The sequence below is a fragment of the Falco peregrinus genome, chromosome 2 (assembly GCF_023634155.1).
Source record: "Falco peregrinus isolate bFalPer1 chromosome 2, bFalPer1.pri, whole genome shotgun sequence".
Lineage (NCBI taxonomy): Eukaryota > Metazoa > Chordata > Aves > Falconiformes > Falconidae > Falco > Falco peregrinus.
Genome location: NC_073722.1, coordinates 52,535,006 through 52,552,265, shown reverse-complemented (window position 1 = coordinate 52,552,265; position 17,260 = coordinate 52,535,006). Strand labels below are relative to the sequence as shown.

Below are 17,260 nucleotides of genomic sequence, written 5' to 3'. Positions count from 1 at the left end.
TTAATACTCATCCACTGCCAACCTGAAGGTGTAGTATAACTCTGGGGAGGCCAAGATGCCCATGCTTGCAAATAGGTACCTTCAAAAATAATAGCAGCAGCTTTTACCTTCCGCAGGTAGCATGTCTCATCACCATCTGTTACACAGCTGTAGTATGGCATACATCCATGCGCCGTGCGGTTAACGTCTTAATTGGCTACAAGGCTTGTGGTATCTTCACTTGCCAGCCTCGGCAACACGGGAAAACTCTTCCCCTCCTTACTCTAGCGTCTCGCCTACAGAAAGGCAGCCCAGGTTTCCAGACCGCAGCCGCGGCAGCCACCCACTCCAAGCCGTGGACCCCAGCCCCCATGCCACTCAGTGGAAGGCCGTGAGGGACACTCAATCGTGACATTTCCCCGCACTGGTGGGTAAATCCCTGCTGAGGGAAGGGTCCTGCCAGGAAACCACCCGCACGGCGCCGGGCACGCACATTTGCTGAAGTTACGTACAAGCAGGCAGATAGGTGAGCTCGCGCTCCTCCGACCCCTGCGTCCCGCCCGCACCCCGGGGCGGCGTGCGCCGGGCACGGACTCCCTGCCCCCCCGGCAGCCGCCTCCCCCCGCGGCCGGCGCTGCAAAGCCGGCCCGGGCACCCCCGAGTGCCAGGCGCCCCCCCGCCCCCCCCCCGCTCGGCCACCGCCTCCTGCGGCCGCGCCCCCGCTGCGCCCCGCGCGCTGCCCGCCGGAGATGCGCGGCCGCTGCGCACGTGCGGTAGCGGCATGGACCGTGCGGCGGGGCCGGAGGCGGCCACGCTGGTGGCGCGGGGAAAGGGGGGCGGCCGCCGCCGCGCTGGCAGGAGCGTAAGTAGCGCGGGGCAGCGCGGCGTCTCCCCCGGGCCGTTTTGTTTTGGAGGTGACCGTCGCCGTTTCAGCAGCGTGTCATCGGCGGAGCGGGCAGTAGGGCGGGGAGCTCGGCCTGCGCTGTCCGCGCCTGGGGGACGGGGAACCGGGGTGGGGGGTGAGTTCAGTCCTTTCCCGGCGCGGCGGGGTGGGAGGAACGGCGAGGCTGGCGCACGGCGGCGGGGGGGGCCGGAGCGACGCCGAGCCCTTCCCCGCTCGGGAAGTTGTTGGTGCCGGTGCAGAGAGGCCGGCGGCGGGCAGGCGCGGGGGCAGAGCTAAAAATACCGCGGCCGCCGCGCCGGGACCCAGAGGACGGGCGGAGGGCAGCGCCGGCCGCCGCTGCGCGGGGAGAGCAGCCGCCCCCGCGGGCGGAGCGGAGCAGGGCGGGGGCGCCGGCCGCCCCCCCGCTGCCTCCCGAGACCACCGGGACTGGCCGGTCCCCGGGGCAAGGGCAAGCGCGGGGCGAGCCGGGTGGCGGCTCCCCGCCCGCCGCCGCCGCGCCGAGGGCAGGGCAGCCGGCGGAGCCCCGTGTCCGCGCGCGCACCTGCCGGCACGGCCCTTCTCCGGGCTTAAGGGTGCTGGGGTACCTGCTGCTCTCCTACAGCTGCATCTCCTCAAGGGTGGCGAGTAAGGTGCGCCAATTCCAGCTTCCCAATATCAGTAGAGAGTCTTAGAAATATCCGTTTAAGAATATTAAAACTTCCACGTAGGAGCGTGCAATGTTTACTCCTTATGGCTGAGAAGGGGTTTATAACTAACCGAAGTACAGTATTCTAAACCGTGTTTTGAAAACCGAAATGCGAACTGTCATGCATTTAAAAAAAAAAAAAAAAGACAATTTAAGACTTATCGTAGTTGACAGTGATGTTACAGTGTATGCTGAGCTGGGATGGGAGTTGGCAAAAGCATCTTGCAGAGCATGGTGCCCTGGGATCTGTGGTAAGAACAAAACTGTGGACTTTCACAGGTAAGCACTTCCCAGGTATCTGGAGGTCTTTGCTGTGAACTGACATGCAACTTTCCTGCCTGAACACTTACTGCTGTGGTGGCGGTCACACCTACCTGCCCTTGCGCTGGTGGCTGCTACGCATGAGCACACGGATGGCAGTGAAGTCAAGGAACACCTATAAAGGAGGCGTGGTTGCCACCTTGTTTCCTGGTCACTGTAAAACACATTGGATTTTTGGGGGTTCTTTTTTCCTTTTTTTTTGTTAACGTTGTCACAGGGTTAATATTTGTCTGAGCAACAGATTTTTTTTTTTTTTTTTTTTTTGCATTCTGTCTTCATTATGCTTTCATCTTTTATCTGGTGTTGCTGAAGCCTGAGCAAATATTTAAAATAGTGTATAAGGAGAATGAGGAGACAGGTCATGGAGAAATTGAAGTTCGTGTTCCAAGAACTGTGAACTGTGAATCGATTAAGTCTGAGGTTTTCTGCAGAGGGCTGTATACTTGAAAAATTCTTGGTATTGAAGTAGGTTATTTGTGATACTTTAAAATAAAGTAGATGTGGAGTTTTCTAATTTGGCAGCACTTTGTGATTTGTCCTGCCTTAGCTTCCACTTAGCCACATGTGCATATAATTTGCCAGCGCTGAGAGGTTTAAGCATTCACTGGAGTTTTTAATAACCACTACACTGTATGATCTGAATTGTTCTGTTTGCAGGATTTTTCTGATGGGTCTAACACTGTTAGAGTAGAGCGCTTTAGCAATATTGCGTCAACATTACCACACAGCACTTGTGAACTTGCACTTACCATTTGTGAACCCTTTGGGAGCAGCCTGGTAGACGTCCAGGAATATTCTCAGTGTTAATAGTTCAAAGTAGTAGCAGCTTCTGCTAAGTGTAGGAACACTTGCACATAATAGAGAAATAATGGACACCTAATATGAGGTGTTATCACCAGAAGCTAAATAAAGTCCTATGTCAACATTTCTACTTTTTGCTACCAAAGTAATGGTGCAAAGCTCTGTGTGTGTGTGGCAGGTTCATTTTAAGAAGCTGGCTAATAATAAGAAATTGTATTTGGCTTATGTAACGAACTCCACAGGATATATTTCTTAATGAGGCTTTTTTTCCCCCCTCGTACACTTCCTCCTGACCTGACTGAAAACAGGCTGGTTAATGAACTGTATAATGTCTTTAAAAGGTCCCGCATCATGTGGAAGAAATTAAAAACACTCAGCTATCCCACAGGGCTTGTTTTGAGCTCCACAGGGCAGCTGTGGAGCACCCCACTTTTGCTGGGTTGTACACTGTGGTCTCTGCCCTGGCACCTGAGAATCTCATCCTTCTTCATGGGTCATAGTGAGCCTACAACGATCGTGTGGAACATCAGCTCTGGCACATGCCAACAACCACAGTGCATTCACTTGCCCTTCTCTGCTGGTGATGCTGGTGGAGCTTGTTCAGTCCATCATCACTGCTTGTATGCCATGTGCTGGTTACACAAACCTAGTTCGTGCTCCACGTCTTCGTTTTCCAAAGTGAACATACAGCTTTGTGCAGCTGACAGAATTTATTGACTCATTAACCCATTGTGCCTGCTGTAAGTGATATAACTGAAGCTGAGTTTATTAAGCCTGCTCAAGCAGGCCTTTCTCCTTTAGAAAGGATTGATGCTTCAGTGAGTGATGAGGCTGGGCATAAAATGACAGTGAGCTGTGTCTGAAATTCTAGATTCTTAGCAGTTTTGTTTTATTCAAAACATGTTAAAAAGCCACCTACTTTATCATTCAGAAGTCAAGAAAAGTGAGGTGTTTTCCATGATCTGCAAAACTTCATTCACAACTGACCAGCCACCAAAACACTGACTTTAACATCTCTTGGGGATAGCAACGGTCAATTCTGATGCCCTCTGATAATCCAGTAGGAGAACTGAGTGGCAGAAAGTCATACTGAGGAAGGTGGAAAGGACCCTGAAAATGCAAAATCTGTCAAATAAAAGCAGTCCTACGTTTTATTCAACAGCTAATGTGGAAGAAGTTGTTAGCATAGGTGGGCTAAAAACAGGATGAGGGGGATGGAGGGGAGAGACCTGAGGAGGGAGAAGTACAGGTGTGTCACTGGGGAAAAGGGCAAATGGCATCTCCACCAGAGAGTGTGTGTGTGTCAGCAAATTGCTGCTGGAGAGTTGCATTTGGGTTACAAAACCTAGTTTGTAGGCATAATTTTGCTTTTTTGGTCACAATTTCACTAATCTTTATACTCACGGGACTGGGGGGCACACGATCTGACAGGTTTTCACAGAAGTCAGGTCTACCCACGGACCCGTTGCATCAAATATATACAACTACTTGCTTTGTTGCATTAGTGCTATGTTGCCAAGTTACCTTTCCTGAGAATGTGCTTCTTCAGCATTTTACTTTTTGGGTTGCTTACACAAAAATCTGTGAGGTTGAAAGAAGTTCAGATGTTCACTTATGCCTTGGTAAACGTTAACTGAGATGCTGTCACTCAAATTTACTGTTCCTCATCGCAGCAAGGGGAGGTGTTTCAGGGTATTATTTTGCCGCAAGGATATATGCCTGCAGAAGCTATACAAGATAGTGTAAAAAGTGTTTAAAACCTGAGGCACGTTAATTTAAAGTATACTAACAACAGCTGCATCTTTCTTTGTTTTTCAGAATTGGTCTGGGAGTCTTGTTGTTGCCTCTTTAACTGGTGCTTTCGGATCATCTTTTCTTTATGGTTACAATCTCTCAGTGGTGAACGCTCCTGCAACGGTAAGTGGCTGACAAAACTGCAATTTAGTATCAGTAGAGGGCAGCCTTGTCCAGCTAGTGTGCACTCCTCAACATGCTGCTTTTATGATCTTGATGTAGTAAAAGAGGTTAAATCTCATATGTTAACTTTCCTTTGCCTGAAAACCTCTTTCTGCTGTCCATGAGGGTTTTGCACAATTGCAGTAGCTGTCATGAAACTAAATGTTGCTGCTGAGGTGAGAGAGTGCACGTGGTTTGCTTCTCATTCTCCCTAAGCCCAGACTTAATACTAAATCTTCTTGCACACTTTTGCAGAAGGTATTTTTAATAGTCTGTCTTTATGACTAGCGAGTACTTGGTGGCTCTATGCACATGTTCAGCAACTTCTGTTCACTTCATTCAGTTCTGGAAGTTTGCACAACATTTCATTCCCACAGTACTGACATTATAAATAATGCCTCTGGCATCATCTTAAATAATGGGCCTCTTCTTCTGTGTTTCGTGGTGATGCCTTGTTTAGTTCTGAGTTCAAAACTGCTGTGTTGACCATCTGTTGGCTGCAACATATGGAATAGATTTGATGAATAGAGTACTGTGAAATCAGTGTGCAGTATTTGGGGGAATTTCATTAAAATATCAGTTATCACAAACGGAACTCGGAACATTTGGGTTTTACACTGGCTGTCTAGAGATCCTCAATTCAGTCAAGCATAGCAATGGGTAATAGCATAGGTAAGCATATACCATAGCATAGGTAAGCAATTCAGTGGGGTTGCAAGCAACACTATTTTGAAAAGGTAGCTAGTAAATTTTGGGAACTAACTGTGGAAATGCTATTGTGAAACAGTTCCTTTCCAAAGCTAAGCTCCTTCTTTTATGGAAATCTCTTATGAAACCGTGTGGTTAGGTTTCCACCTATGCAGGTTGGTTAAATTAAAGATGGATACAATATCTATGCAAATAATGAAAGAAGATTTTTTTTTTTAAATTATGTTTCATACGTGTATTTTATTTGGTAAACTGATGACCCGAAGAACTAGGAAGAGGCTTACTCTGTTGGAAGCTCTAATTGCCCCCTTCTTAACTTCTGGGAATTTTCTTGGAAGTTCCTGGTCCTTTTTGTACAAATAACACAGGGTTGGACAAACTGGGTATTTATTCTAGCATGACATGTCTGGGTATCACTTCACCTCGCATTCGTCAGAAGATAAACATAGGTTAGAAGAAATCAACAGGAATCCGAATTTCTGTGAGCAATGGTATTGATTGTTCTGATGGTAGACATTCTTCCTGCACAGCCTCGGTACTGTCAACAGAGGGGTGAGAATTATCTGATTTCTAAAGTGTTAAGTGCCATTTAAAAAATGGACTGTCCTGGTAGTCAGGGCTATCCTGTCACTTTCTGCGGGAGTAAAGGAAAGAAAGGATGACAGGATGCGCTCTTTGGCAACACTCAAATGGTTAGGTTTGAGCCATTTGATAGATTATAGTGATGACCAGAGTGTGGGTGGGGAGGATGGAGGTGCAACCATACCATGAGAAATGCTAAATTCCAGGCGTTGTGGTTAGTAACGCTTCCAGGATTGTCCATTTTTGCTTGAAATCTTTTCTGTTGATTTTGGACTGAAACCGGGCACTGTGGTAATGGCTTCAATCATACCGTTGACAGGTTTGCATGAAGTCCTCCTTTTTGCATTGTGGTGTTTCAGTGTTTGAGCATTTTATGTCTGTCTTATTCATGTTGTCACACATTAGCTAGGGCTAAGAATAGTCCTACTGACAGGGAATGCATAGCTGTGTAGTTCAAGAGCAAAATACCAGTGTGGCATCTGGTCCCCCCTCTAGTCCCAGGGTTAATCTGTATCATCCATTTGCCTAGGACAGACTACCTTCCTGTCCCTGTCCCCAGAGCTGTGGTGACTAGGTTGAAGGGAAGAGTCTGGGCTCTGCTGGTAGCCGTGGTGGGGAGGAGCGAGCTATACCAAAGCTGTGCTTCTTGCAGCACAAGAAAAGGAACCTCTGCCCCATCTGTTTCCCCCCTGAATGTCACCAAATCAGTCTGCTGCAAGGCGACCCTTTGGGAATAGCGATGTGAGGTGACTTGAGGTAGACCAAAGGGGAGCACCTGTAAACAGCAGTCCTGTAAGAGGTTATATTGGGAATGCAGTAATTCCTAGAAGTTGTGAGCTAAGTTTCGTTTATAAACTTGGTAGGACAAATAACTTCTTCTGGTGACATGCAGCTTACAGCTTGCATTGTATGAGCATCTCTCTGTAGGATGTTGGATATCTGCTGCCCCCATTTACTTCACTACAGTTCCTTTTGATGTCTAAATTTCTCCAGCCTTAGAGAAGGACTGTATGATGCTTTGAGAGGTATTGAATAAATGGTTGATAATGACTAAAATATGGGATGTTTCCAGGATCCTGGAACTGAACATATCAGCACAATGACTGAGCTGGGGCGGGGGGAAGTTAATTTATGACTGAAGCATTGGAAGAACTGTTTGTAAATTCATGTGTACATTTCCTTTTGGTGTGGCAACTTGTGCCAGCTCATCAAGTTACAGGGGAGTACCCCTGCAGTTCTCACCAGTGAACTTCACTGCAGGTGACCTCATAACATGGAGTCAGTCCAACTTCCTTTTTGTTGCAAGGGAATAAACTGCACCAGCTCTGCTCAGAGCAGAATTGCTTTGCACTCAGCCCCCTGCTATTCTGTGGGAAAGAGCAGTGACCCACCGCAGGTATGCTTCCCCCTGCCCATAGCACCTGACAACATGAGAAACCAGCATTAGAAGCCTCCATTAGCTTGTTCAAAGAGTTACAAGAATTTGTTAAAAACATATGGGAGCATTTGGCAGTAGAGAAATGCAATTGAAGCTGTCTTTTTCTGAGCTGAATTTCTACAATTCATTTCATGGACTGACTGCGGGCAAGGTCTGTAGAACAACGATGTGCCTTGTGCTCTGTATGGGAAGCAAAGTCCCTGCTACTGACTGCCGGGCGGTGCTTGCCCCCTTCCCACAGGTGGCTGCAGCTTGGCATTCCTTTTAGAGCTGATACAGGGAAGGTAAGACTCTTGCAAAAATGTATAGAGTGCTGCATCAGCCAGTTCAGTAGCTGTTTCTGTGTGTGAGTAACCTTCATAACTATGGGTAAGACAAGGAAAATGTTCTCCTGTATTTAAAATATATCCCTTATACTTATAAGGCATAGATATTTTTATATCTATATTTCCCACTCCAGCACTAGTGCTTTGATGAGCTGAGGCAGCCCAAAATGAGATACTGGTATCAGTCAGCTACCATTCCTTGTAGGCTTTGGTTAGGGGCTATAATTTTTGTATACAGCTTTATGCCATTAGTGTTGTTCAGACAACTGATTAAAATACCAAAGGAGCCTTTCCACAGAATTAGTGGATTCAGATCCAGTGGATTTGGTATGTTTCATGTGCAATTTCTCAAAACTCGTATGTGTTACTAGCTTCCCATTTCTTGGCAATGGGAATCCAGACACCGGTGAGGTACATGCCAGCACATTTATCTGCTACTGTTGACTGTAGTAGTTTGTACTTTCTTTTCTTGAATATTTGCAGTTATTTTATGTCTCCTTGTAAATAACAAAGCTATGCTGAGACAATTAGTCGTAACACAAGGGGAGAATAATTTGCATACTATTTTTAGCCATTATCATTAGCAAGAAATGCTAATAGTGTTCTAAAAATGTGTTCTTTTAGTATTTATTAGTATCAGAAATGAACTTCAAATAAATAAGAAGATATCCAAATCTAAATATAGTCTGAGTATTGATGTTAAAGAATAAGATGTATTTATTGTATGTACTTGATTTAATGGCAGATTAACTTGGAGTTTTACTGTGAGATTCTTCTAAATGGATTAAGCACCAGCTTGACTTTTTTTCCTTCTTTTTTATGCTTTTTTCTGTCTGTATAGATATATGTTTGTATAGAAACATGTAAGATAGGATGGGAGAAATATCCCTGTCCTCCTTTCAATAGAGGGCATAACAGACCTAATAGAAACTTGATAGAAGGAAGACAGTAAGTGGTACATTCTACCTCTACCTTTCTTAGGTACTTTGCAGATGGAGAGGTGGTGTTTCAAACTAAGTCCTCAAATTGAATAGTCCATGTGTCCAAGGCTGGAATACCTAAAGTCTGAAATTCCTAGTTTGAACAGGGAAAATGTAGTGTTAAGCTTATACTGCTGAGTCCTGTCCCAGGATAATTTAATACCTATGACACGTACAGGACAGCCAGGTGATCAGGCCCAGCCAGCATGGGTTTGTGATAGGCAGGTCCCGTTGGACTGGCCTGATCTCCTTCTATGACAAGGTGACCCGCTTAGTGGATGAGGGAAGGACTGTGGATGTTGTCTACCCGGACTTTAGCACAGCCTTTGACACCGTCTCCCACAGCATTCTCCCGGAGAAACTGGCTGCTCGTGGCTTGGACAAGTGAACTCTTTGCTGGGTTAAAAGCTGGCTGGACAGCTGAGCCCAAAGAGTCAATGAAATGTGCAGTGAAACCGCAGAGTTCTTCAAAAGACACACAGGCCAAGCTGCAAACGGACACCCAGACAGAGCATCCAGTGTATTCCATAGGCACACTCAGACAGCTCTTTCCAACAGGATGGGTGGTCCCATGCTGTTACAGGTGATAACAGGAGCCTCAGCTGCAGTGGCATCTCCAGCTGGACCGGCGGACATTCCCCACACGCCGGTGATGCTGAGCTCCCCTTGGGCGGTGTCATGTCCGTGCCCAGCTTGCTCAGAGCTGCGGCACGCACTCCCCAGGCAGTCTCTGGGGTGAGCAGATTCTCTGTGCCAGTGTCCGCAGTTGTCCCTCGGGCCCCACCGTTGAGAGATGAGAGGAGATCCTCAGGGTCGCAGGCACGGGTGGAAAAGCCTGTGACCACCAGGAGACGGGTGCAGAGCTGAAGACCTCTGAGGTGGAAACTGTCCTGCTGGGTGCGCCTTGCCATGTTCCTGCAAAGCAGCATCTCGACAGCAGCGTGGCTCTCTGGCCGTGGCGTGCTGCTGGTGAAGCTGGCCTCCCTCCGCCTACTCAAGGCTCAGCCTGGCTGTCCTGCCACACCGCAAAAATCATTTCAGTGCAGATGTCCATCTTGGAGGCGGTTGTCAGCTGGAACCTGCAGGACTGGGAGGAGGGCAGCAGCGTTAGCTGGCAGTGGCGCGACTCAGGCAAAAGCAGCCAGGCTGTTTTTACTAGCATTTGGGTCCAGCAGACGATTTTCTCCACGTCTAGGCAGGAGTGAGTGCAGAGGGTGTGGAGGAGGGGCGACCTCTGGTCCCTCGGCAGCTGGTCCTCGGGGTGGTGGAGAAAGCACAGTGTGTCTCCCAGCAGCTGCTGCCTCAAGCACACGCACTCCAGCCCCACACGGATGCTGGGCTGCTCTTCTGGCAGCTGCCCCGTGGTGTCCGGCTCCAGGGTGAAAGAGTGCCCGGGGGGTGGCCACAGGAACACAGGCAGGCGGTAGGTGATGCTGTTCCCGTGCACACTCCAGGTTTCACGGGCACCCTCCTCCCCAGTGGCTGGGTACAGCTCTGGCATGAAACTCCTCTTGCACAGTATCTGGCAGACCTTAAGGAGGTCACCCACCAGCTCCTTCAGGGCCTCGCACGTGTCAGGCAGGTCGTGCATTGTCGGTGGGGTGGGCACAGCCATATAGCTGACACCGCTGTGTGCACCATGGAGGTCTTCCTCCTCCCTGTCATCCTCCTTTCTGTCCTGCTCACTGTGGCTGCCAGAGGCAAGCTTCATTTTCCTGACCAGCCAGCAGACGCTAACGAGCAGCACCAGGGCCCCCGCAACAGTCCAAAGCGGCCACTGCTGCAACGCGGGAAGGAACGTGCCCCAGCTCCGGTCAACCTCCTGCATCACCCGAGTCGTCTGCTCATCCAGATACGCCTTACGCTGCCGCATCCGCTCGTCCGTGGCCATATCTCTGCGGTGAAGGCCCTTCTGCATGGGCTGCATGGCCAGTATAGCCAGGATGAGGGCGATTGCCGCAGCCATGGCCTAGAGGAGGTGGGAGAAAAGGGGGCTGAGCAGGGCTGGGTGGGAGGGAGCGCGGGGCTGGGGGAGCGGGGCAGGAGCCGGCTGGAGCTGGGGGCCGGTAGGAGAGGGGGTGATGGAGGTGCGAGGGAGCAAGGGCAGGGTTTGTGAGCACTGTACCGGCGGGAGCCGCGGGCTGTCCCCATAGAGTCTCCCGAGGCCCCATCCCTGCCACAGGACAGCGTCCCATGGAGCCACGGGCACGCGTCCCATCCCCAAAGCCGCTCTGGGCACCTGCCCCCAGCGGGAGCCCCCAGCAGCTCTGCCGCAGCCCCGAGGGCGGTACCGTGCCCTGCCCTGAGGGGCTCGCCTCTCGCTCTGGGTTAGAAAGGCCCTGGGCATCTGCCCCGTCCCCCACCCAGCCCAGCCTTCCCCCTGCATGCTGCACTCACCGAGCGCCGAAGGCAAACTGCAGTGGGGCTGCCTGGTGATGTCCCTGAAGACAGCTCCCATTGTGACACGTCCTCGGTGATGTCACAGCCGCCCGGACAGCATCACCCACCCAGCAAGCTCCAGCCTTCGTCCCCACCGCCTGACTCAACGGGTCCTGGGCATCGCACCAAGAACAAAGCAGCCTGGCGGGAGCAAGTCCCCAGGGGCTTCTTGACCAAGGGAGCAGACACCCCCCAAAACTGAAATGAAGACAGGGACTGCAGGTGGATGTCCCTGACTTATGTAGAGAGGTGCAAAGTTTTCTGGGCCGGGTGGTCTGACTTCGAGCTGTCTTGAAAAGAGGAGCTAGGAGCCCTTGGGCAGAGACAAAACTCCTCCTCCCTGTGCTCCTCTCGGATTCCTTCTGGCGGGGCAGGACTGAGCCCTGCAGACACTGACGGTTAAGCCAAATGCAAATTGTGTCCCTGGTGCAGGTGGGAAAGATCCTGCGGCTCCTGTCTCTGGTTACCAAGTTGCCCCCTGCAAGGGCAAGCGAAGGAGCTGGAGAGGCCACGCCGGGGACCGCGTCTCTCCGCTCCCCTTAGATATTTCCATGGTTCAGGACAGCCCTCTGTACAGCGTGCTGCATCTGGCTTCCCAGAAACGTGGCCTGTACTGCATGAGTGCACGCCCTGAGACCCAGACAGCTCAAAAGCTTTCTTTAGCATTGCTGAATATCCACCAAGACCGACATGGGTGCCGTGTTTCTGTCTGTTCAGCATGTGCAGGACTGTACATCTGATGGGCCTCCCGTCCAAAGCCTTCTGGAGGTGAAAAGAGGGAGGGAATTGTGCCCCAGAGTCCCTTTCTGTGTCAAGCTTCTTGTTGAGGTGATGGGGACCTGAGGTCCCAAGTGGAGGGAACCTAGAATCATGGAATCATTTAGGTTGGAAAAGACCCTTGGGATCAACAAGTGCAGCCATAAACCCAACACTGCCAAGTCCACAGTAAACCGTGTCCCCAAGTGCCACCTCTACACGTCTTGTAAATACCTCCAGGGATGGTGACTCAAGCGCTTCCACTGGGCAGCCTGTTCCAATGCCTGAGCACCCTTCCAGTGAAGAAATTTTCCCCAACAGCCACTGTCATCCTCCCCCGGCACAACCTGAGGCCATTTCCTCTCATCCTGTTGCTTGTTGCTTGAGACAAGAGACCGACACCAGCTTTGCTACCGCCTCCTTTCCGGTAGTTGTGGAGAGTGAGAAGGTCCCCGCTGAGCCTCCTTTACTCCAGGCTAAACAACCCCAGTCCCCTCAGCCGCTTCTCGTAAGAATTGTGCTCCGGACCCATCAGCAGCTCCGTTGCCCTCCCCTGGACACGCTCCAGCACCTCTGTGTCTTCCTCGTCCTGAGGGGCCCACAGGTGAACACCGTAGTCGAGGCGCAGCCTCACCAGTGCCAAGTACAGGGAGATGGTCGCTGCCCTGGTCCTGCTGGGCACACGGTTTTGGATACAAGCCAGGATGCCCTTGGCCTTCCTGGCCACCTGGGCACGCTGCCGGCTCGTATGCAGATGGCCGTTTGCTGCCCCAGGCCCTTTTCTGCTGTGCAGCTTGGCAGCCGCTCTGCCCCCAGCCTGCAGCGCTGCGTGGGGTTGGTGTGACCCCAGCGCAGGCCCCGGCACTGAGCCTTGTTGAAGCGCACACACCTGGCCTCGGGCCATCGCTCCATTCTGTCCAGGTCCCTCTGCAGAGCCTCCTGCCCTCAAGCAGATCAGCACTCCCACTCAACCTGGTGTTGTCTTCAGACTCACAGAGGGTGTGCTCAATCTCCTCATCCAGATTGCTGGTAAAGACCTTAAACTGAACTGGCCCCAGTACTGAGCCCTGGGGAACACCACTTGTACCCAGCGACCAAGTGGATGTAACTTATTTACCACCACTCTTTGGGGTCAACTGACCAGCCAGCTTTTTACTCAGTGAACAGTACACCCATCCAAGCTATGAGCAGTCAGTTTTTCCAGGAGATGCAATGGGAGATAGTGTCAAATACTTTACTCAAGTCCAGGTAGACAACATCCACAGCCTTTCTCTCATCCACTAATTGGGTCTTCTTGTAACAGAAGGCCATCAGGTTCGTCAAGCAGGACCAGACTTTTATAACACTGTTGACTGTGCCTGATCATTTGGTTGTCCTGCACCTGCTACGTGATGGCACACAAGGTGATCTGCTCCATAACTTTCCCTAGCACCAAGGTCAGGCTGTAGAGGATGTATTGGAGATGCTGAAATGGCAGTAGAGGTAAGGAATAAAATTGGTGATAATATTGTGTCAGGTTGCCAAAATACCTTAACGTTTGTTCAAGACTGGAAAAATAACTCAAAATATAGCCTTCATATCACAGTGCTGCTTCTTTTTAAATAGCCTCAGTTACTGAGAAGGTTAATGTGACTTTAAGAAAAAAGTAGTTTTTAGGGGACAAACGTGGAACATGCATGCAAAGAATCAATTATTTGTACCTGATAAACCAGCAGACACTGTAGTAGAAAAGTGAGAATTTGGAGAAGAGCTGGCATGGTTTTTGTGAAGGAGAACTATGACTCAGATATCTATCAGAGTTCTCTAAAGTTTCAAGAGGGCCTTGGACTTTCAAAAGATACCCTGGAAGGGCCCTTATGGAAGGGTCTTAAGGAAATTAAGCTTCCATGGGAGGAAAGTGTAGGTCTTAGGATAGCTGAAGCATTAGAGGAGAGGTCTTAGGTTTTCATTTCTTCAGAGAACCAGCTTGTCTGGTGAATAGATTCATATCAGGGTCTTAGGTGTCCAACTTCATGTTTGATACATCGCTTACGTTATTCAGCAACCTGTACTTCATTCAAAAACCAGGTTATGTAAATTTGAAGAGGAGAAGCTATAACAGACTTATAAAAGTGATTTGGGATCCTTAATTTTAACAGTGTCAGACAGCTAGCTCTTTTTGACTGATACTGTGGGCTTTTTTCCCCTATCAGTATCAAACAATGGCTGTCAGCTCTTGCCTCCCTCATCTAACAGTTATTTGTCTTGGATGTAAATTCTTTGGGAGAAAAATGTTGCCTTTCATTGCTTGGCTTAGTAGGTCCTTGATTTTGCATAGCTCCTAGATGTGGCACTGTCATAAATACAATGCAAAAGTGGACACAACCTCCCTTCTTCCCTCAATGCATGAATGCCAGTTGTTTTCAATTCACTCTTATCTTGTTTTTTCTAGTGTTATGCTAAAGAATTTATAGAATCACTCACTTTTACAATACTAGCCCTTTGGAAAAAATAGACTAGTGAAAGGCACTTAATTTTGAGCAAATCTGAGATCTGCATTCTGGGACTGAAACAGAAAATAGAAATTATGATAAATGTTGTTTCATGGTGAGTACAGTGTAGAGTTTTGCCAAAACGATTCCTACTTCTATAACTTTTAAAGCATCTTTAAACATTTCCCAGGGAATTTCCCAAGTTGCATGTGAACTCCATCTGGCAGGAATTGGTTGCAACTCCCTTCCTCTACGTTACCTTTACATTTCTGCCAATTCACCAACTTCTTCAAGATGTTTTCACCTGTACCTGCTACTGGAGCCTCCTTTTCTTCCTTTGCTTCCTTAGTTCCAAGTTATTGGCACTACAGATCTATGAAAGAACAGTAAAAATAATTGCTTTTAGCCTAAGACTCTGATTAATGATCATTGGCTAATAGTAGTTAGCATTTAAGATTTGTGCATGTTCTTTTTTTAAAAGTCATGGCAAATGCTAGGCAGTGCAGTTTTCCTTGGCTTGTCCAAAAAACTGTTGTGCTAGGATGTGGTATATCAAATGCATGAGGTTAAGAGTATGTATGCAAGCAGTGAGCAGAGCTCAGCTGACCTCCAGTACCTTGCCAAGCACAGGTGACATAATTTTGTGGAGTCTCCCTTCTTAGAGATGTTCAGAAACCTCTGTACACAGTCCTGGGGCCTAGGCGGCCCTGCTTGAGCAGGGGAGTTGGACAGGATGGCCTCCAGAGGTTCTTCAAACCTCAACCGTTCTGTGATTTTATGTCTGAGCCCTTAGCCCCAGTTCAGGCTGAAATGTTTATATATGTGTACCTAGTAAGGGTAAAGCAAACTGTTGTTAATTTTGTACCAACAACCTAAATGTCAACATCCTTGATTTATAGGAGTTTGTCTTTTAAAAGCCTCTTCTAAATTCATATACACCTATGGTTTTTTCTCCGCCTTGTTTATGTATGTAGTTAAACATTTGTATGCTTTGACTGGTTCAGTTGGTCTGTATTGCAATTGCATCTAGAAGTGAGGCCCCATTTTCTGGAGGAGGGAGACAGAAGAGCAAGGGTGATTCCTGCAAGCAAGCTACTGGGGTTTTTTTGTTCTCTTCCTCTCAGTTCTGTTCTTAAAGTGTGATTTTGTACATGTATTCTTATTGTTATGTATTTTCTTTCAGTATATCAAGAAGTTTTACAATGAAACTTGGGAAAGAAGATACGGTTTCTCAGTGGATGAAGGCACACTGACTCTCCTCTGGTCCATAACTGTTTCTATTTTTGCCATTGGTGGCCTTGTGGGTGCCATTATTGTTACCCCAATTGTGAAGTTCTTTGGACGGTAAGTGTGTTGGAAAACTTTTATTTTCTAAAGCAGTTTCTCACTTAGGCTCTCTAGAAGGCTTTACTTTTCTTTTAAAACCCTCTTCAACAGAATGCAAATTTAAACATAACATCTTCAAATTATGAAAGCTCATTTCTAAGAGTTCTGAATTTCCAAGAGTGTTTTTTCTAACCCTGCAAGGAGTAAGTAATTTTCATAAATGTATGTTTTTAATATCATGGATTTAAGGATGAATTATAATGACATAAATATGTCAGTGTTGGGGAGTTCCCAAAATGGCATAACTGTATGTAGCTTAAAAATGCCTGTAGTTACATCAGCTTATTGCTATTTGAAGTATATTCTCTGGTTCCTACATACATACATTTACCCAGAGTATGCTTGTTTAGTTCACATTCATACATAGAGACTTGGTCATCGCACTTGAGTTCTTAGGGTGTGTGGGCTGGCTATTTGCCATGCCTTTGAAGTACAGCTCTTTAGTTAACTGCAATATGATTTATTTTAAAGCTGTGGTATAGGTTTGGAATTGTATACATTTGGATATTTTGGAACTCCACACAACATCGAAGAGGCACTGTTTGTTAGGCACTTGTTGGTCTTATGGATATTTAAGAATAATAACCTGGTGTGATATGAATATGACTAGATCCAACTGTTGTGATGCTGGTATCTACATAAAATATGTTTCCCTTTTAGGAAATGTACTTTGCTGCTCAATAACGTGTTTGCGGTGACAGCTGCATTGTTGATGTCCCTCTCCTTGTTAGCAGGGTCATTTGAAATGCTCATACTGGGCCGAGTTATAATGGGTGTTGATGCAGGTAAGCTTTTATCGTGCTGTACATACCTGAAATGCTTACACAATGCATGATCCATCTCTTCTCCCCCAGCTAGATGTTTCTTTACTTTAAAGAGGCATTTCAGGCACTAACCACACAGATGGGGACAAAACAGCAGACTAAGAAGTTGTTGGATCCCATGCTAATACCAGTAGGATTAAGTGGAAGGTTTGGTACATCATCATTTACTCCTAGCAACATGGTCTTACCCATTTAAAAGTAAACCATGGAGGCAATGCTGCACCAGAATAGTCTTGCAGCAAGCAGCGAGGGTTTCAGCAACTTCACAGATTGCTAGATGGTGAAAAATATTTACCTAATGTGCAGACAGACTTAATGAATTTAGATGGTTTTACACTCTCAGTGTAATTATGTGACTAAACAGTGGAAAGTGCTCTGACTTTTGCATCGCTATGCCCCATTTTTGGCAAGCTTTGGCTATGTTAGTAAGCACAAACTATGGTTGTTTGAAAGTGAATGTGTCTGTCACAGGCAGTGTGAAGTTCATGGGTAATTCTGGTGCTGACTGCTAATTTTTGTCTCAAATTGCTACCAAACTTCTGGAGCTGTGTAAATATTGTCAGTATAATGTATTTGTTTTCTCCTTGCTTTGGGCAGCATTCTCACACTTAATTTATGCCTGCTATTAAGAGTTCATTGCAGCTGTAAGCCTGTATTGAAAGGAATGTCTGCTAATACCGTTTACAGTAAAAACATTTCACCTG

The 17,260-nt window shown here is 47.9% G+C and overlaps 2 protein-coding genes across 3 annotated transcripts in view; one reads left to right on the top strand and one right to left on the bottom strand.

Moving 5' to 3' along the window:
- Positions 1-17,260, top strand: part of SLC2A9 (solute carrier family 2 member 9) — a 105,547-nt gene that overhangs the window by 5,932 nt on the left and 82,355 nt on the right. The window contains exons 1-4 of one of the 2 annotated variants that reach the window (XM_055796710.1): positions 715-841; positions 4,509-4,607; positions 15,530-15,690; positions 16,393-16,517. In XM_055796710.1, coding sequence (XP_055652685.1) covers positions 761-841; positions 4,509-4,607; positions 15,530-15,690; positions 16,393-16,517 — 466 coding nt within the window. In that variant the 5' untranslated portion in view covers positions 715-760. Of the gene's footprint in view, positions 1-714; positions 842-4,508; positions 4,608-15,529; positions 15,691-16,392; positions 16,518-17,260 lie in introns of those variants that run through there. The other variant, XM_027794767.2, reaches the window with a different exon arrangement.
- Positions 9,616-10,925, bottom strand: LOC129783877 (inositol 1,4,5-trisphosphate receptor-interacting protein-like 1). The gene has a single exon (XM_055796712.1). The coding sequence runs from the start codon at positions 10,644-10,646 to the stop codon at positions 9,675-9,677; it is 972 nt and encodes a 323-aa protein (XP_055652687.1). The 5' UTR covers positions 10,647-10,925; the 3' UTR covers positions 9,616-9,674.

What these genes read in the sequence shown, in the direction of transcription:
- LOC129783877 (XM_055796712.1), bottom strand. Translation starts at nt 10,646, where the DNA reads ATGGCTGCGGCAATCGCCCTCATCCTGGCTATACTGGCCATGCAGCCC.